General features: G+C 43.2%; 1 protein-coding gene across 1 annotated transcript in view; it reads left to right on the top strand.

Moving 5' to 3' along the window:
• The first annotated feature begins 4,158 nt into the window (after positions 1-4,158).
• orc2 (origin recognition complex, subunit 2) overlaps positions 4,159-20,883 on the top strand; it is a 30,035-nt gene continuing 13,310 nt past the window's right edge. Inside the window, exons 1-9 of the mRNA XM_072261411.1 lie at positions 4,159-4,281; positions 4,721-4,867; positions 8,757-8,852; positions 9,201-9,287; positions 12,299-12,330; positions 16,221-16,275; positions 17,391-17,551; positions 18,581-18,679; positions 18,786-18,895. Coding sequence (XP_072117512.1) covers positions 4,197-4,281; positions 4,721-4,867; positions 8,757-8,852; positions 9,201-9,287; positions 12,299-12,330; positions 16,221-16,275; positions 17,391-17,551; positions 18,581-18,679; positions 18,786-18,895 — 872 coding nt within the window. The 5' untranslated portion in view covers positions 4,159-4,196. The remainder of the gene's footprint in view (positions 4,282-4,720; positions 4,868-8,756; positions 8,853-9,200; positions 9,288-12,298; positions 12,331-16,220; positions 16,276-17,390; positions 17,552-18,580; positions 18,680-18,785; positions 18,896-20,883) is intronic.

Genomic DNA, 20,883 nt, shown 5'->3' on the forward strand with positions numbered 1-20,883 from the left:
TCTGGAGTATGGTCTTGCTGTTTCTTGATTTATTTCGGTGTCCTTTCTTTTAAGATTGAGTCTTTCTGCCTCTAGAATGAGCATGTCGATACTAAGATCGATGAAGATGGTAGCTGTCATGACAGCCAGTGGATCGGATCACATTTGGCATGATGCAGTTATGCTTGGTTTGTTTGGGAGGTGGGGATGTGAATCTCCATGGACAAGCTCCAGCAGATGTGCACGTTGGCTCTTTGTGCAAACTATTGAAGATTGCAGTGTTCTTTAGTAAAAGACCACCCCCTATTCCATAGACCACGAAGACCAAGTAGAAACTGATGTGCCCCACCTGAATCCAAGTCCTCGGCAGTGTTCAGTGTAGCCATACTGTGCAAACCTTTTGTTGATGTTTGATGGATCTTTGATACCTCCTGCCTGATTATGATGCTTCCTTCAACAGTAATAAACCAGCAGGGTGCATGGTGAAGATGATGAGTTGTGTACTGAGCACTAAGTCTTATCAAACCAGCAAGTTTAAGACAGGAGATGAAGTGGGTGATGGTCCATGTCAGTTTGATGCCAGCCCAGAACTCTGCACTGGAATACAATAGTCATAATTTTCTGGAGTTGCTTATGAATAGCCTGACTTGGGGCTGGAGTCAGAATGTGTGGCACAGCTGAAAGGGTGGATGATGGATGTTTCATCAAATGATGAAAAATGACATTTTGTAATTATGATCACCAGACAGGAGAAATAGTATGAACTAGTCATTACTCTCAAATACCTGGCCACGCAGAGAGGAGGGGGCAGAGGGGAAATGGACAAACTGGGTGAGTGACAGTATAGCAGATAAAATAATATCAGCAAAATGGGGTCAGCCATATTGGGTTCACATAACAGAAAAACAGTAAACTGAGATTAGGCAGTGTTGATGGTGACTAATGACAAAGCAAATACAAGGCACCTCCACCACTTCCTCCCTGGCCTGTCATGAGACCTGGGGGTGCACTTGGTCAAACCCTGGGGATTTGCCCACTGTGATGCACTTCAAGGTTGCAAATACCTCCTTCCTCATAATATATATAATATCTGACACTTTATTGCCTCTATTTCTTTGCCATCCATTATTTTCTCCTTCGTAAACTTTTGAGAAACAGGCTTTGAAAATGTGTCATCTCCTGTGTCTCCACACGTAGGTGGCCCTGACGGTTTTCAAGAGAACCAAGTTTTTCCCGAGTCACCCTTTTACTGCTAATTTTACTGAAGAACCTCTGGAGATTATCTTTAACCCTGCTTACCAAATCCAACTCGCATTTCTTTTTGCTCTCCTGATTTTCCCTTTTAACCATGATCTTTTTATATTTGTCAAGAAATTCATTGGTACCCAGATGTGTAAACACAATGTATGCTTCATTCTTTTTCCTGACCAGAGCCTCCATCTCTCATCAGTCAAAGTTCATTGAGCTTGGTATAACTATCCTGTGGTCTAACAGGAACATGCTACCCTGGATTCTTGATGTGACTGCTTTTTTAAAAAAAAAAAAAAATTCCCATTACTAATTGTTCCTTTGCCTTTAAACAGAGTCTCCCTGTCGTTCCCAGCTCGATTCGGCCAAATGCCTTCAAAATTGGCCCTGGAATAGAATAGTTGTACATGTTAAATCTTTTTTTCTGTAACCATTTTAAAACTAAGAATTGTGGTTACTGGACTGCTCCCCAACCGCCAATTCAGTTAACTGGCCTGCACATTCCCCCAAGAGGAAGTCCAGTATTGCACTTTTCCCATGTAGGTTTCTCTGTATATTGTATGAGGAAACTGTCTTACACACCACACAAATTACACCCCATTTTGGCCCTCTGCACTAGCTCTAGGCTAGTTGTTATTGGAGAAAATCGAAATCTCTCTCTGTGTACATACATCTGTTGATGCTTCTGGACACATCTTCAGTGATGTTCCTGGAATCATCGGGTGTTTCGGGTCTTTCAACATCATACAACCTCCTCCAGGTGACCCAGCCGGGGCTGATCAGACCCCAGCTTGTGTCCAGATGGCTAGCTACTTATGACTCCATGGCTCCCCTCTTTTAAGCCACAGCCATCTTGAGGCCCTCTCTGCTGCATCGGTGGTACTGCGGATGGCTCTCCTCTTCCTCTCTCCCTCGATGCCCAAAATGCTGAAGGCCCTAACTAAAGAATGGGCTATGAATCCCCTACAACCAACCTCCACTGGGAGACACCTCGCTCTCCATTCAGCCTGCTGACAGTTGCTGACCAGTCCTGCGTACTTGGAGAGCTTCTTTTCAAAGGCCTCCTCCAAGCTATCTTCCCATGGGACTGTCAGCTCCAGCAACACCACTTGCTTAGTAGATTCAGACACTAGGACATAGTCTGGTCGCAGGGTGGTGGCTGCAATATGGTTGGGGAACTTCAGCTGCCCTTCGAGGTCCACCAACAGCTGCCAGTCCCTTGCAGAGGTCAGAATGCCTGCAGATGTTCTTTTGGCAGGTATTGGCTGCTCCCCAGCTCTGACAAAGGCAATGGTCTGCTTGGAGGGTTGGGACCGCTTCGCCCACTCAACGCCTGCACTAGTATCACCTGTATTCTCACAACTACATGCAATTTCTTGACACATCTGTGACTCAAGTTCCCAATGACTATGGGGGGGGGTGCCTATAATATATTACAGTGACTACCCCCTTATTTCTAAATTCTACCCAAATGGCCTTGTTAGATGGTCCCTCAAGGACTTCCTCTCTAAGCACTGCTGTAATGTCCTCCCTCCTCCTCCTCCTCCCAAAAAAGCAACATCTCTCCACTCTTGCCACTTGCTATTCCTTTGTCACGTCTAAAGCATCCGCATCACAGAACTTTGAGCTGCCAGTCCTGCCCTTCTCTCAGCCAAATTTCTGTTATGGCCTCAATATCCTGGTCCCTAAACATACTGAGTATCCACATACTCAGTTTGTCTGCTTTATCTGTTAAGCTATGTATATTGAAATGGATGCAGTTTAAAGTAGGTTCTACAGTATCTCCCCTCTTACTGTAAACATGGCTATCCTGATTGCTAGGTTTACACTCTTTGGTTGCTGCACATGCCCCTGTCTTCTGACCACTCTTGAGTCCCAACCCCTCTCTCTCCCCGGCCCCCCAATCTAGAGCAACACAAAAAAGTACTGGAGGAGGTCAGCCAGCTATGAAAATGAACAGTGAACATTTCCGGTTGACAGCCTACAGGACTGGGGGGCAAAAAAGGGTGAAGAGACCAGAATAAGAAGGTGGGGGGCAGAGGAGAGGAAGGAGGACAGGTAACAAGGTGGGTGGGGGAATGAAGTAATAAGCTGGGAGGTGGTGGGTGGAAAAGGCAAAGGGGAGGGAAAAGAACGAACGTGATAGGAGAAGAGAGTGGACCATAGGAGAAAAGGAAGAAGGAGCACCAGGGGAGGTGATAGACTGCTGAGGAGAAAAGGTTAGTGGCCAGAGTGGGGATCTAAACTTAAGTAAGAGGGAGGGGAAAAAATAAAGTGTTGCTTTTCCAACCTGAGATTGGCCTCATAGTGGCAGAAGAGGAAGCCGATGGACCGACATGTTGGAATGGTAATGATGAAAGGAATTACAATGGTAGGTCATTGGGAAATTCCGCTTTTTGCGGTTGGAGCGGAGGTGCCCTGCCTTGATGGCATAAGCAAATTTTCCATGAAAACATTGCTGTGTCTGTAATATCTTTAAATTTGGTACGTATACAGTATTTCAGCATTATCCCTTTATCTTTATTTGCAGTCTGTTTCTATATTTTGCTATAATTTTCTCACTTCCCTCATCTGTTTTCTCATGTTAACTTCTCGCTCCTTTATTTATCTCATCACCCCTTCATTTTTTTTTCCACTTCGCAGTTCTGTGCCCTCATTGAATTTTCCGATCCTCTGTATTCTGGCTTTCATTCGTAGTTTCTTGTACTTTATTTATTCATTTTCCCTCTCTTCTCCCCCCACCATCTCCTCCTCTATCCCACCCTCCCTCTATCCAACTCTCCCTACCCCAATCTCACTCACCCCCGCCCCCCCGCCTGTGTCTCCGGCTCTCTCACTGTCGCGATAGACTGCGGTGCGGATTGGTCAATTTTGTGGATGTCGTGGATTGGTTGAAGTTCCTATCTGTGATTGGCTAATTGATCTGGCCAGGCCACCTTGGATTGGTTGCCGAGGCTCCTCGTTCTGAGATGGCGGCGCCAAGTTTGCGGCGCCGTGAGCTGCGTTTCGTCAGCGACAGTGATGTGCTGGGGCACGTCTCGGAGAGCGCGCCGGGTAAGCGGGTAGGAAAACCCGGGAGTGAGGCCGGGGCCACGTCGTATTAGCGATGCGGGACGTTTCCGAGAACTCTGAGAGAATGGGCTGAGCTCAGCAGCACGCCCCGGGATAGAGGCCGGGGACACTTCGCGGGGGATTGGCGGTGGGGTGGGGGTGCGCAGAAGGATGGGGTTGGGAAGGAAGCGGGACAGGTGAAAGCAACGGATAGGTGGTCAGTAGTGGGATGGGATTGAACGGTGGGTATTGATTCATGAAGAACGGCATGAACAGAAGGTATGGAATGATGAGGTTACGGAAAATGATGATAGTGCGGGTCCACTGTCCAGTCCTTTTGTTTTTTTTTGCCACTGTTTTTCCACTTGAAAAAATGTACTCCTTTGTTATGAAAGGACAATATGCCACTTATTGTTAACAGGTTTCTTGTTTGGATTTTCAGGCAATAAGCTGCAGAACAATGTGACCCGGCTATTCGTAAAGGCGAAATCAGTTCCCAGGCAGTGGAAGGAGACACAAGCAGACGGGGAGAGTACCGAGACATTCAATGAACAGGATTATGTTGAGGCCCTTGGAGTAGACAGCACAGGTGTTGAATACTTTGCAGGCTGGTGTTATCTGCACATTGTTTTAGAGCATTATTTGACCTATTGACTCTGCTCTGCCATTTGACCAGAGCTGATTTATAGCCCCATTCTCCTGCTTCTCTCCATGTCCCTTGATACCCTTACTAATCAAGAACCTTTCAACCTCCAAAGATTTGATCTCCGCAGCCATCTATGGTAAAGGATTTCACAGATTCATCACCCTCTGACTAAAGTAATTCCCTGTCACGCATGTTCTTAAGTGATATTCTTTTACTCTGAGGTCTGCTGTCTGGTCCGAGCCTCTTCCCACTATTGCGAACATCCTCTTCCTATTTATTCAGTCCCACCCTCTCAATATTTGGTAGATTTCAATGAGGTCAGCCCTCTTTCCTCTCTGTACTCCAGCAAATACAGGCCCAGAACTAGCGGAGGCTCCTCATATTTTAACCTTTGCATTCAATGAAAGTGAATGTTCTACTTGCCTTCATCACCATCAACTCAACCTGCAAGCTGACTTTTAGAGAATCCTGCATCACCCCCGCCATCTGTGATATCTCCTCTTCTCATTGCTACCATCAAGGAGGAGATACAGGAGGTTGGAGATGCACTTTCAGGAACAGCTTCTTCCTCTCTGCCATCAGATTTCTGAATGATTCATGAACTCTACTTCACTATTCCACTTTGAATTTTTTTAAAAATTTTTATTTTACTTTATAGTAATAGATTTTTAAAATCTTGCACTGTATTGTTGCCTCAAAACAATGCATTTGTTGTCAGTGATAATAAACCTGATTCTGATTCAGACCTTCGAGCTCCTCAAACACCTTCTTCGTAATAGCAACTACGCTCTTTTCTGCCATCTGGCATGTTTTGGTGACTTCCACAGTGAAGACTGATGCAAAATGTTTATTTTGTTCCCAATTACTACTATTGCAGTGCTATTTTCTAACAGTCCAATGTCCATTCTTGTCTCTCTTTTTATGTATCTGCAAAATCGTTTGGTATCCACTTTTATATTGGCTAAATTGCCTTCCCATTTCATCTTCTTTTTCCCCTTTAAGTGTTGCAGTAAGAATATGTATGCCCCCTCTTCTTCTTCCTCTCAAACTACAGGGTGAATTCTCTCATATTATGATCACTGTTCCTAAGGGTTCCTTTACCTTAACCTCCCTGATCAAATCTCATTCATTGCACACCAAATCTAGAATTATCTTTTTCCTAGTGGGTTCAACCACAAGCTGCTCTTTAAAAGAAAAATCTCTTAGACATTCTGCAAATTCCTTCTATTGGAATCATGATTTTTCCTAGTTTATCTTCATATTGAAGTCCCCCCATGACCACTGTGATATTGCCACTCTTCATGGCTTTTCTATCTCCTGTTGTAATTTGTACCCATATCATTGCTACTGTTTAGAGGCCTGCATAGCTCTACCCACAAGGATTCTACGTCTTCTGATCCTATGTCACTTCCTCCTAAGGATATGGTTTAATTTTTACCAACGGAGCTACCCCACCCCCTCTGTCCACCTGCCTGCCTTTTCTATACAATGTGTATCCATGAATGTTTAGCTTCTAGCTGTTGTCTTCTTTCAGTCATGACTCTGATGCCAATACATACAGTACCTGCCAAATTCTAACTGCTTTGTTTTGTATACTGCATGAATTCGAATATGTCATCTTAAATCTTGTATTCAACACCTCTTCTGAAAATTTGCTCTGTGTTGCTTGAAGTTAAATTCTTATCCCTTGGTCTTTTTTAAAAAAAAATTTAAAAAAATTCTGGTGACTTAAGTAATCTTTTACTCTTCCCTTCCCTTTTAATTTTCTGTACTTTTCTATACTTCTGTAGTCTGTTGAACCCAACCGTCACTATTTTGTTTAAAACCCTAAACATAGCCCTGGTTGTTCAATTCTCCAGGACACTGGTCCCAGCATGATTCAGGTGGAGCCTGTCCCATTGGAACAACTCCCTCCTTCTGCAGTTCTGGTGCCACAAATTCAAACTCACTTCTCCCATACCATTCTTTGAACCATGCATTTAAGTCTCTGATCTTTTTGACCATGTGCCAATTTGCATGTGGCTCAGGTAGCAATCCAGAAATGATTATTTTTTTGGTCCACCATTTTAATTTAGTCTCTAGCTGTTCAAATTCCCTCAGCAGAGCCCCTTAACTTGTCCTGCCTATATTGTTGGTACCCACATGGACCACGACAAATGGATCTTTCCCTCCCACTCTAAATTCCCTCTGTAGGTCAAATTAAGTGTCCCAAACCTGCGCACCAAGCGGACAACACAGTATTCTGAACTCTTGATCCTTGCGGGAAATAGAATAAAACCAGCCCAAAACCAGGTAATCATGGCAGAGATGATGGGCGAAAGGATGGAGAGAGATGTGTCCAAAGTTTGTACCTGTGTCCTTTGAAAATACGATGTGGAGATAGGACAGCAAGACGGGTAAAATAATTTGGAATATACATTCACTGGCCACTTCAGTACATCTAGTTAATGTAAATATCTAATCAGGCAATCTGACAGCAACCCAGCGCATAAAAGCATGCAGACATTGTCAACAGGTTCAGTTATTGATCAGACCAAACATCAGAATGGGGAAGAAATGTGATTTTGGTGACTTTGACTGAGGAATGATTGGTGCCAGATGGGGTTGCTTGAGTATCTCAGAAACTGCTATCTCCTGGGATTTTCAGACACAACAGTTTCTAGAGTTTACAGAGAATGGTGCGAGAAACAGAAATCATCAGTGAGCTGCAGTACTGTGGGTGAAAATGCCTTGTTAATGTGAGAGGTCAAAGGAGAATGGCCAGACTCATTCAAGCCTACAGGAAAGCAACAATAACAAATAACCATGCATTACAGCAGTGCTGCAGAGAAGAGCAGCTTTGAACACACAACAGGTCAACCCTTGAAGTGCATGGGCTACAGCAGCAAAAGACCACCCCGGGCTCCACTCCTGTACTTAATAAAGTGGCCACCCAGTGTATAGTGCTCTATCTAACTACTGGGGTAGAAGCACCCCCCCCCCCACCCCCACAATACAAGTACCAGAATATTGTGCATTAGCAAAGATTTATGATTATGAACTTGAGGAGTTATAATGCCTGATCACGGCACTGTGTGTTCAGTGCCTGTATTTAGCTTTTTTTTTAGCTTATGAGGACACTCAGTCTTCGTTTACTGTCATTTAAGAAATGATACAATGTTCCTCCAGAGTGATATCACAAAAAAAAAGGACAAACCAAAGACTAACACTGACAAAACCACATAATTATAACATATAGTTACAGCAGTGCAAAACAGTACTATAATTTGATAAAGAACAGACCATGGACATGGTAGAAAGAGTCTCAAGTCCTGATTGACTCCAATAGTCCTCGATAGCAGGCGGCAAGAAGGGAGAAACTCCCCTGCCGTAAACCTCCAGGCACCGACAACTGCCGATGCATTGGAAGCACCCGACCACAGCCGACTGAGTCTGTCCGAAAACTTCGAACCTCTGACCAGCCCCTCCGATACGGCCTCCCGAACGCCATCCTCTGCCAAGCGCTTTTGACCTTGTCTCGGCCGCCAAAACAAGCAAATCTGAGGACTCGGAGGTCAGCTCCGGAGATTCCAGACCACACAGTAGCAGCAGCAGCAGTGAAGCGGGCATTTCAGAAGTTTCTCCAGATGTTCCTCCGCGCTCTCACGTCTGTCTCCATCAAATCAGAATTGTGCACGGTAGCCTACCTAACAAATACAGATATCATTCTGGAGTGGCTGCGCGCGCTGCGTCGTGCCGTCATCTTCTCCTCCTCGTATAGCTTTTCATGTTATTGGAACCCAAACGTGAGAGGTATGGTTTGAAAATCTGAACTGAGTCTTTGTGTTTGCAGATTATCCCAGAAATTCAGATGATGCGGTGCCTACAGCGGGTGGTGATGTCTTTACCTTTCAGAGCATCAAAAGGGGAAACAAGATGGCAAAGAAGGGTGAGTACAAGGGCCTATCCTTGGAGGTGAGGCATTGAGGACCTTGGGTTTTGCCCAGGAAATTGAGGGATGTAATACTTTATTGCCAATGTAAACAAATCTGCTGCTGATCTCAGACCATGAGCTTGTAGAGTTCCTGACCTGTGATACTTAACTGCCAATGTTCTGAGATGGAGTAATGCTCTACACGGACTCATAAAGACTTGATATTAATACGGGTGATTCTAGTGGCGTGGATGAGGTTTTCTTCTGTCAGTAGGAAGGAATATTTCCAACACCCCCAGAGATTTGGTAGGGATGAAACAATTTATTATTTGATATGCTCATTGACTTTATTTTGAATTTCAGCCTCCGAACTTGCTCACACCCCCGGGAAAAGTGTAGCATTCTGTGTGACTAACAACCCATCAACAGTGGATAAAAGTGGGAAGAATGGTGAGTCCGAGTGGAACGCAAGTTGTTGTAGGAAGTGGTGCTTGCAGGATGGAGAGACAACTAGTAGTGAGCAATCACTGGGTAGCCGAGCAATCGTTTGGAACGTAGCAGCTATCTCTGAGCTGAGTTCTGGTATTTAAGATTGTTTTACTTTGGATCTCAATTGGTTATCTGTGCAGCACATTTGCAGATTCCTGAAGTGTGCTGGTGTCAACTGAAACGGGTTTTGTTTTTATTTTGTGTCTCCAGTGTCAGTTGTGGCTGAAGTGGGAGTACTAATAACCTGAGACACTGCAGGGCACAAAAATGCAAGATGAGATTTTACGGCGTGATCCTGCCTGTACACACTTGGGTGAATGTAAAAAGGACTCTTGTCATTATTCTTAAGGAGAGTGAGGAATTTACTCTCTCCTAGTCAGTACAAGTATTAACTCGTATCACTGAAGTTGATGGTAGTCATACTCAGGCGCAAACAGTCGCTGGGTTATGTAAGAGTTCTGTTGGATCCTGATGCTTTTGTGATATAAAGGTTCTTGGGAAATCAAGAATGAGTCAAAAGATCACTTTTATCAAGAGTGAAGAAAGGGGAGAAGTGTGATGAGAGAAACAAAAGAGAAAGACTGAAAAGTAGTTGTGGTCTTCTCAGATCAGACTGAAATAACAGAAGTTCCATTGATAACAATTAATCAATAAAATAGCCAGGTACAAGTATTATGATGTGCTACTGAAACCAGAAAGTTACCAGAAAAATACAGGCAACTGCACCACAATTATTGGAAAATTCAATGAGCAATCACATTTGTAGGTGATTATATAAAAATGCAAACAGGCATAAGAAGATTAAACTTCAAGAAAAATAACAATTCTACAGTCCAATCCAGCAGTTCTGTTCTTGAGAACTGTCCATAAATTGATTATTTAGTAACTCAATGAAATGTAACTACCTATACTGTATTGCTGTATGTACACCTGCTATAATTCTTTAGAAACATATAACCATATGGAGTAACACGCTGGAATTAAGGAGATTGAGGGGGGATCTGATTGAGACATATAAGATTATTAAGGGATTGGACAAGATAGAGGCAGGAATTATGTTCCAGTTGCTGGGAGAGTCCAGTACCAGAGGGCATGGTTTAAGAATAAGGGGTAGGTCATTTAGGACAGAGTTGAGGAGGAACTTCTTCTCCCAGAGAGTTGCGGAGGTGTGGAATGCGCTGCCTCAGAAGGCAGTGGAGGCCAGTTCTCTGGATGCTTTCAAGAAGGAGCTAGATAGGTATCTTATGGATAGGGGAATCAAGGGTTATGGGGACAAAGCAGGAACCGGGTATTGATAGTAGATGATCAGCCATGATCTCAGAATGGCAGTGCAGGCTCGAAGGGCCGAATGGTCTACTTCTGCACCTATTGTCTATTGTATAACAATTACAGCAGGGAAACAGGACATCTCGGCCCTTCTAGTCCATGCCGAACTCTTACTCTCACCTAGTCCCACTGACCAGCACTCAGCCCATAACCCTGCATTCCTTTCCTGTCCATGTAGCTACCCAATTTAACTTTAAATGACAACATCGAACCTGCCTCAACCACTTCTGCTGGAAGCTCATTCCACACAGCTACCACTCTCTGAGTAAAGAAGTTCCCCCTCATGTTACCCCTAAACTTTTGCGCTTTAACTCTCAACTCGTCCTCTTGTTTGAATCTCCCCCACTCTCAATGGAAAAAGCCTATCTACGTCAACTCTATCTATCCCCCTCATAATTTTAAATACCTCCATCAAATCCCCTCAACCTTCTACGTTCCAAAGAATAAAGACCCCACTTGTTCAACTTTTCTCTGTAACTAAGGAGATGAAACCCAGGTAACATTCTACTAAAATGTTAGAAAACATAGAAAACCTACAGCACAATACAGGCCCTTCGGCCCACAAAGCTGTGCCAAACATGTCCCTACCTTTAGAACTACCGAGGCTTTACCCATAACCCTCTATTTTTCTAAGCTCCATGTACCCATCCAGGAGTCTCTTAAAAGACCCTATCGTTTCTGCCTCCACCACCGCTGCCGGCAGCCCATTCCACGCACTCACCACTCTCTGCGTGTATATAAAAAAAAAACTTGCCCCTGACATCTCCTCTGTTCCTACTTCCAAGCACCTTAAAACTATGCCCTTTCGTGCTAACCATTTCAGCCCTGGGGAAAAGCATCTGACTATCCACACAATCAATGCCTCTCTTAATCTTGTACACCTCTATCAGGTCACCTCTCATCCTCCGTCGCTCCAAGGAGAAAAGGCCAAGTTCACTCATATCATTGAATATTTATCTAAACATTACCTGTAATTAAACTAATAGATATAGATAATGAGTACCACAAAACTTGTTATTTTTATTAATTTAAAATGCTTTCTATTAAGTCAGGTGATCCATTAGTTAGGTAGCCCCTATATTTTTGTTGTGGGAACTGATCTTATACAAATTAGCTATAACTTTAAAGCTAATATAATTGGTTTTAAAGAACCTTAGAATTCCCTGTATTTGTGAAAGGTATAAATGTTGGACTCTGTTTTATTGTTTCTTTTCCACCATCCCAGTCCCTTGTCGATGTATCTTTCATTCAGTCACATGAGCTGCTGATCGGGCAAAAGTGATTGATGTTTCTAGGGCAGTGGTGAAATCAGATGTAATGGTTTTGTTTAAGAGACATTTAGCAGACACTTGGAAATGAGAGTAGTGTTGAAGAGCAAAGAGGTTGATGTGACATAGTGGCCCAAAGAGCCCATTTCAATGCCATACAACTCCAACTCTAGATCCCCGGCTGATGTTAGCTCTTCTTTCTCCTCCCTAATTCACTGCCCAGACACCAGATTTAGTTCCCACTGCTCCTCAAGGTAAGATGTGATTCGAAACTGACTGACCTAATACCACTGACTGGCATGGCCTAGATGATTTCAGAAACTGGTCTCACATTCAGTCAGCTTTGGAGATTAAAAGAGTTTGTTTTTATTTTCCCAGGACAATCGATCCAGACCAAGACCCCTGCAAAGGTGAGAAAGATAATACAGTGCAATTACTTCAGCTACTCCTGAAAGCAAGTGAAACCCTTGAGCTCCATCATCAACAAGGATGAGGACAGCAGGTGCATGGGATCATCACACTTGCTCATTCCCTTCCAGGTTACAACCATCTTGGAGCTCATATGTAATAGCTTCTTCACTAGAAGAAATGTCACAGTTCAAAAGGCAACTTATCACCACTCCATTGGTAGTGGGAGAAGGACAGTAAATGCTGACCATTTTAGCATTGCCCTGATCCCAAAAATGAGCATTTTTTTTTTCCAAAGTAATAGTTCAAAATCTTTCTCACTGCAAACAGTTTCTATCCTGCCATATCTATCATGTCCTTTCAATTTAAATCTGTCACATCATCCAAGATTATTGGATAGATATGCCCAAAGATTGCCCCCAGATCCATTGCAGTACTCTCATAATTTTGAATTGTTCCATCGTACATGCCACACCAGCCATCCATTTACTTCTGTCCTATTTCTGCACTCACCAGTACAAGGTACAGGGAGAAATCTTATTTTTCTAAAATCTTTTTTTACATCCTCTGAAAGTTGGCTTGAATGATAAATAGTTTATCTATGTTCTAGTTTCGAATATGAACCTCAACTTCTGTCTGTTTCACTTCCCTGTGCACAGAGTGTCTTCTATTGGGTTGGTGATATCCTTTACTCTGGTACCAGAGTGGCATGGTTATAGTTATAGAAAGTGCTATTTTACCTGATGACATCTGCAGCTTTATTTTTCCTCTGAGCAATGAAGTATTTTTTTCTGTTGTTGGAGATTTGACTCTTGCCTCCAAGCAGTTGTCATGAACTTTGATATTCAAGTCTGTAAATGAATCAGTAAATGCAACCAGCTTGTGGAGATTTCTGCACTACCAATATCTTCTGTCTGCTTTCAGTTGGATCCTTCATTCTTTCACTTCATGTACCGTGATTGACCCTGTGGTAATAATATCCTAGAATAGCGAGGAGCCCTTTGAATATAATGCATAATTTCTTGTTCAGATATTTATAACAATTCATGATCATGCCTGTGTAATTATGATCCCTGAGCTGACTTAAGAGTTGCTTAAGAGACTCCAATGGGTCTGTACTGAGTTATGGTTGTAAATGATTTACTTCTAAATCACTGAGATTCCAACTTTTATAACATTTGATATCATCCTTTTAAATGCTTGAATTATTGCATAAGGGCAATGAACTTAAAAACGTACTGTAAAATCAGAAAGACTGCTGTAATTAAGCTGGAGGAAATTCCTTGTAATTGTTAAACTTACTAAAAAGCATGTTGATAGAGGGATAAGAATGGGTACTTAATGTCCCAGTTTTGATGTTTTAGTGAAGATGGGAGGGGGTTAAATTTGGGGTGGGGAGAGTTGCACTTCTAATCAGGGATGATATGGCTCATCCACTGAGTCTAAGGGTAGAACTGGAAAAAATGAAGAGTGTGATCACTCTGATGTGCTTGTACTACAAACCACCTCTCCCCTGCCCCCCCCGCCCCAATAGCCACTGGGACATTGAGAAATATATATGCTGGCAGGTTAAGAAAAGGTGCTAAAACAATGGTGGTGTTGCCATGGGATCTTCAACTTCCCCAATCTAAACTGGGACCTGAGTGCAAGAGGTTTAGATGGGGTAGAATTTGTTAGGTGCATGCAGAGGGGTTGGAGTGGGTTCCTTCAATAAGTAGATAGTCCAACAAGAGGAGGAGCTGTACTGGACCTGGTGGTGGGTAATGAGCCTGGCCAGGTGACCAACCTTTCAGTGGGTGAGCAGTTAAAGAACAGTGACCACAACTCCTAAGTTTTAAGGTAGGATAATTATGGATCTTGAGTACAATTAAATTGGAGCAGGACAAATTACAAGGACATTAGGGAGGAACTAGGGAGACTTGATTGGGAACAGATGCTTTTGGGCAAGTTCCATATCTGACATGTAGAGGGTGTTAAAGAACAACTGCACAGAGTACAAGGCAGGTATGTTGCAGTCAGAAGGATGGCAAAGTAAGAGAACCTTGGATGTTGAGGGAGGTGATGAATTTAGTCGAAAAGAAATAGGAAAGGTTTGTAAAGCTTGGGAAGCTAGAATCAAACTGAACCCTTGAGGATTATAAAGAAGCCAGAAAAAAACTGAAAAAGGGAATCGGGAAAGCCAGGAGAGGCATGAAAAGTCCTTGGCAAGTAGGATTAAAGAGAACTCCTAAGCAATCTTATCATACATCAAGAGCAAGAGGCCAATTTGGGGAATGGTAGAACCACTCAATGATACTGGAAGGAACATTTGCTTGGATGTGGAAGGTGTATGTGAGGTCCTTAAATACATCAGTATTTAAAGAGGAGGAGGACATGGAAGATAGGATGATCACTACCAGTTGTCTTTGTATGCTGGGGCATTTTGATATAAAGCAGGAGGTACTGTTGGGTTTCTTAAAGAGCATTAAATATGGATATGTCCCCAGACAGAGGGTATTAATTGAATGGACTTATTTTATTACAGTGATGACCAGAGGGATCTTGGGGTCCAAATTCATATGCTCCCTGAAAGTGGTTACATAGGTTGATAGGTTAAGCAGGCATAAGGCATACTTGCCTTTATTTGGTGAGTTAAAAAGTCAGGAAGTTATGTTGCAACTTTATAAAATTCTAGTCAGGCAGCATCTAGAGTATTGCATACATTTCTGGTTGCCTGATTATAGGAAGGATGTCAATACTTTGGAGAGGGTGCAGAGGGGTTTACCAGGATGCTGCCTGGATTATAGGGCATGTGGTATACAGTAACAGGAGGGTGGACAAACTTGGGTTGTTTTCTTCGGAGCAGTGGAGGTTGAGGGGCGATCTGATAGAGGTTTACAAGATTATGAGAGCCATAGATTGAGTAGACAAACAGCATCTTTTCCCCAGGGTTATGCCTAATACCAGAGGGCATGTGTTTCAGGTGAGAGGGGTTAAGTTTAAAGGTAATTAGAGGCACACGTAGTGGTGATTGTCTGGAAAGCTCTGCTTGAGGTGGTGTTAGAGGCAGATACATTATGGATTTTTAAGAGACATTTAGATAGGCACATGAATATGAGGAAGAAGGAAGGACATGATATATCGACATTGTGTAGGCAGAAAGGATTAGTTTAGGTGGCCATTTGATTGGTTTGGCATACGTTGTCGGCCAAGGGGCCTGTTCCCGTGCTGTACGTTCTGTAAACGATTGGAGAGTCATTTATTTGTGCTTTTATTCCTACTTCTCACAACACAGGAGAGGCCATTCGGCCCATGTCTTGCTAACTCTTAGAGCAATCTCCTTTGCTTTATCATTTATCATGGTAATGTGCCACTAAAGTAGATTTTCTCTGCTAATCAGGCAGTAAATGTTGGATTTTCTAATTGTAGAAGGAGCTTGGAGGAGTCCTCTATCTAATCCCTGATGTATTGGCTTTTTAAAGGGAGTTTTGTACTATAAATGGCCTGTACTTTGACCATTGAAATTGTTCTCTGATTTGAATCTTGGTTTTGAGTCATGATGTGCATCACAGAAGGTGCAGCCTGAGTCTGTAGTTGGAAAGGCTGGCTGAGATTGACATTGATTACAAGAACAATTGATTCTCTGGCTCTCTCTGTATTCTGTAATGGAGGAGTAGTTAAATTACCAGACTAGTATACCAGAGACCTGGACTAAAAATCTAGTTCAAATCCCACCACCTTTCCAGGAATGATACCCAGATCCTGAAAAAAAATAAATTTTAAAAATGTTGGTCTTGGGACAGACAGACGCTGTCAGGTATTATCAGTCTGTGGGTTGGATTAAGGGACACAGATTAAAGACTGATTGAAGATTGATCTGCTGTGTTTCTGAATAGATGTTTCTGCCCTGCAGAGTAAGAGGCAGTTTGTGTCCACTACCCCCTACAGACTGAGGAAAAGGCTGATTGGTAAGTCTGCTGGGGATCAGTGATTAAATACTCCCATGGTATAAAAGTAACAGCATTGGTGTGGTGAAACATTATTGTAATAAATCTATGGGAGGGGCAGGTTAGTGGCAATATTCTTGGGAGCAGTGGGGAAGGGCTGTGCCCTGAGGAGGTACGGACTATGCAGGCAATATTTTGGTTGTGACTCAGTAGTGGTGGGTTAGTGTGGCACCAGTGCTCAGTGTCATTTGGGAGCTGAAATGGGACCTAGACAGGGCTTTGCAACTAGTGTTCCTGTGGTGGCGGGATGGGCAAGATGGTGACTGAGGATGTGTGGGGAATCGAGGCATGGGATCCCTTTGGCAGTGTGTCATTTTGTAGGGAGGGGTGTGGAATGTGGGATCAGAATCTGGTTTAATGTTGCTGGCATATGTTGTAAGATGTGTTGTTTTGCAGAGGCAGTACAGTTCAATGCAAAAAAAATATAAATTACAATAAGAAATATATTAAAAATTAAATTAAGTAGTGCAAAAGGAGCAAAAACTATGTTGGGTTTGTGTTCATGGGTGGGTTCAATGTCCATTCAAAAATCTGATAGTGGAGGGGAAGAAACTGTTCCTAAAATGTTGAGTGTGTGTCTTCAGGCTCATATACGACATCCTTGATGGTGGCAAAGGTAAGAGGCCATGTCCTGGGTGATAGGGGTCCTTAATGAGGAATGCTGCCTTTTTGAGGTATCACCTTTTGAGGATGTCCTCAGTGCTGTGGAGGCCAGTGCCCATGATGGAGCTGGCTGCCTTTGCAACTTTCTGCAGCTTTTTCTGACCCTGTGCAGTGGCTGCTCCATACCAGACAATGAAGCAACCATTTAGAATGCACTCTACTGTGCATCTGTAGAAATTTGCTGGATTCATTGGTGACATACCAAATCTCCTCAAGCTCCTAATGAAGTAAAGTCGCTGTTGTGTCTTTGTAGTTGCATCAATATGTTGGGTCCAGGATAGATCTTCAGAGATGTTGACATCCAGGAACTTGAAACCGCTCACCTTTTCCATTGCTGATGGGGTGGGAGGGAGGTGGATATGGTTGATTCCAGTCCTCTTAATCTGACTAAAGCTTTGATTTGCTTGAATCAGAATCACCTGGCCTCAGCAGTGAGAGTGATTACTCATCTTCTGACTTTGAGAATGAAGAGGATAACTCCCTGGGAGGAGACATCAATGAGAGGCCTGTGTGTGAAGCAGTGACATTAGGTCTAGCTCCAACTCCCAGCAAGAAAGCTGCAAAACCTTCCCAGGTAGGCCATGGCAAGTCAATATGTGCTGCTCCATTATCCGGAGTGGGTGGGGGGGGGGGGAGTTGTGGGGAGGGTTTGCTGATCCAATGAAATTCTGCAATAGGAAAACATCCACGCCTCCAACCAGGCACTTGTTTCAACTTGAGAGACCTGCTCACTCTTTGACTTCAGGAAATCTATTGAAGATGTTGACCCAAATGCTTGCTCCGTGGCTCAGGACGGGTGCTGGTTTTTTGTTCTGCTCTGTGACCAATATTGGTGTTATTCTTTCCCCATTTTGTGGAAACAATGTTCTACTCACGATGTGAGTGAGGTGCAGTCTTATAAAGCAACATCTTTCTTCCAGACCTCCTGTCTAGTGGTGATTTCAAAAGGTTGATTTAATATCTCTGTATTGTCAATAAGTAACTGTTCATGATTAAGACATGTCCAAGACACCATTCAGCCTTGGAAGTATACTCACTATTGAGATGTAGGTATGCACCAACCTGTTTGTTCACAGGATGTGCTTACAAAGACAAGCTAAGTGATGATGGAGGTCTGAGCAGGTGCTGGAATCTGGAGCAAAAAAATAGTTTTGAATAATGGTCCCAGCCTGAAACATTGACTGTTCATTCCCCTCCTGCCTGACCTGCTGAGTTCTTCCAGCACTTTGTGTGTTACTCTGGAATTCCAGCATCTGCAGAATCTCTTGTGTTTTGGATAATGATGTTCATTGAGGAAATGCCTTGAACAGGATTCTGGGGGTGGATCACCTGATTTTGTTCAAAACAGCTGTTTGAGATTTCTTTACAGCTACCTGAACAGATACAAATTCAGCTTAATTTAATATGTCATTTAAAAGATATCACTGCTACATTCTCTAACTACACACTTGGGGTTTTAACCGAGATTATTGTAGCTGTATCTTTGGAGTGGAATTTGTACTTGTAGTCTTATGAGAGTGAAGCCAACTGAGACATATTAAAGGACTGATCCACTCAGTCTTTGGGCTTCTACATTTTCTTATGTGTCTTTTATTTCTTTCAGCCAAGCATTGTTGAACTATACTTTGAAGCTCACAGTAATTCGAAAGTCCTGACTTCTGACCGTACTTTACAGAAGCTGCAGAACCCAAAATTGGACCAGGTATGTGCTGTTAGTATGTTACTTCAATGTAGGGAACCAATAGATAACTGCTACATAAGGGCTGTCACAGTCTGGAAGGTGACTATTTGTTCCCATCTCACTGTAGGAGACCTTGGTGAGGTTGCTGAGAGATGACAGATTGCCTTTCTCAACTGAGGTCAGACAGCTGAACAAGGGACACAAAAACTTTTTTCTCAAATGGATGCTGCAAACACGGTGAGTACAGCATAGTTTTTCTGGGCAGAGAGTAGTGATTATGCAAGTATGCAGCACACCATGTGCTGTTTATATTGAGCACAAGGTGCCTCAGCTCCTGAGATGCAGAGTAAATCCTGACTTCCGTTGCGTAGTCTCGGTGTGACCGCACAGGGTTCCTCCTGGGTACTCCAATTCTTTCTTGCATTCCAAAGATATGCTGGTTGCTGTAAATTTCTTGACTGTATAGGTGAGTGGTAAAATTCTGGGGCAGTTGATGGGGATGTGGGAATGTTAAAATGGAATCAGTGGAGATCGGTGTTTAAAGTACATTTATTATCAAAGATTGTTTACAGATTCGTCTTCTTGCAGACAGCCACAAAACAAAGAAGCACCGTAGAACCGGTTTAAAGAAAACCTCCACACAGCAAGACCATCAGACGTGTTTTTAAAAAAAAATAGATTGCACAAACAGCAAAAAGTGAACAAATACACAAGGAACATAAAACATCAAACTGTAGGGTCCCCAACCCTGGCCACAGCCAACCAAGTCAGTCAGCTCAGCACTGTGTTGGCTTCAGAGCACAGTTGCAGATTCAGTTCCGTGCTGAAGCGCCTTGATTAAATGGCACAAATTGTAAAATGGTGGAGCAGACTCGATGGGCCGAATGACCGACTTCTCCTTTGTGTTATGGTATTCAGCACCAAGGACAATAAAGATCAAACTGCAGCGGAGAGCGAGTGCACAGCTACAGGCTGCCAAGGCGATCGAATCTTGCAGTGTGGAACCCAAGGCTCCTGCACATTCTGCTGGCAGCAGTAAGAGCCTGACCCTCTTGCTGCTGCCAGAGGGTCTCCACAGTTTTCACTGTGTTGATTGTTAGTGTGGGCTGAGGGGCCTTTTTCTGTCGTGTATCTATAATGAATGCCGAAGTGAGGTGCATTAGCAAAAGTAGCCCCCGTGCAGAATTAGACCATAGGACATGCGAGCAGAATTAAGCCATTCAGCCCATCGAGTCCTCTCCACCGTCTCATCATGGCTGATCCCAGATCCTATTCAACCTCATACACCTGCCCTCTCACCATATCCCTTGATGCCCCGACCAATCAGGAATCTATTAACTTCCACTTTAAATATACCCATGGATTTGGCCTCATCCGCAGTCTGTGACAGAGCAGTCCACAGATTAACAATCTTTGGCTAAAACAATTCCTCCTTCCTTTTGTTCTAAAAGGTTGCCTCTCAGTTTTGATGCTGTGCCTTTTAGTTCTGGATATCCCTCACCAGAGGAAACATCCTCTCCACATCTCCACTTCCTTTCAACATTCAGTCAACAGACTCAATCTGTGAATTAACTTTCTGGGAGTCTTGCATGAGGACTCCTAAGTCCCTTTGCATCTCTGATGTTTGAATTTTCTCCCTATTTCGATAATAGTCTGCACTATTGTTTCTTTTACCAAAATGCATTATCATACATTCCCCAACACTGTATTCCATCTGCCATTTTGTTTTGCCCATTCTTCTAATTTGTCTGAGTCCTGCTGCAATCACATTGCTTCCTCAGCACTACCTACCCCTCCACCTATCTTCGTATCATCCGCAAACTTTGCCAAAAAGACATCAAATCCACTATCTAAATTATTGACAATGTGAAAATTAGTGGTCCTAATACTGACCCCTGAGGAACAATACTAGTCACTGGCAGCAAACCAGAAAAGGCCCCCTTTATTCCCACTCATTGCCTCCTGCCTGTCATGTGAGGCACCTTATCAAATGCCTTCTGAAATCTAAGTAAATGACATTCACTGCCTCTCCTTTGTCCACCCTACTATTACTTCGAAGAATTCCAACAGATTAGTCAGACAAGATTTCCCTTTACATAAAAGTCCAAGTCAGCATGGTTTATCATTAGTCTCCAAGTACCCCGAAACCTCGTCCTTAATAATGGACTGCAACACTTTCCCAACTAGAGGTTAGGCCTAACTGGCCTATAATTTCCTCTTTTGTC

The sequence above is a fragment of the Mobula birostris genome, chromosome 6, assembly GCF_030028105.1.
Source record: "Mobula birostris isolate sMobBir1 chromosome 6, sMobBir1.hap1, whole genome shotgun sequence".
Lineage (NCBI taxonomy): Eukaryota > Metazoa > Chordata > Chondrichthyes > Myliobatiformes > Myliobatidae > Mobula > Mobula birostris.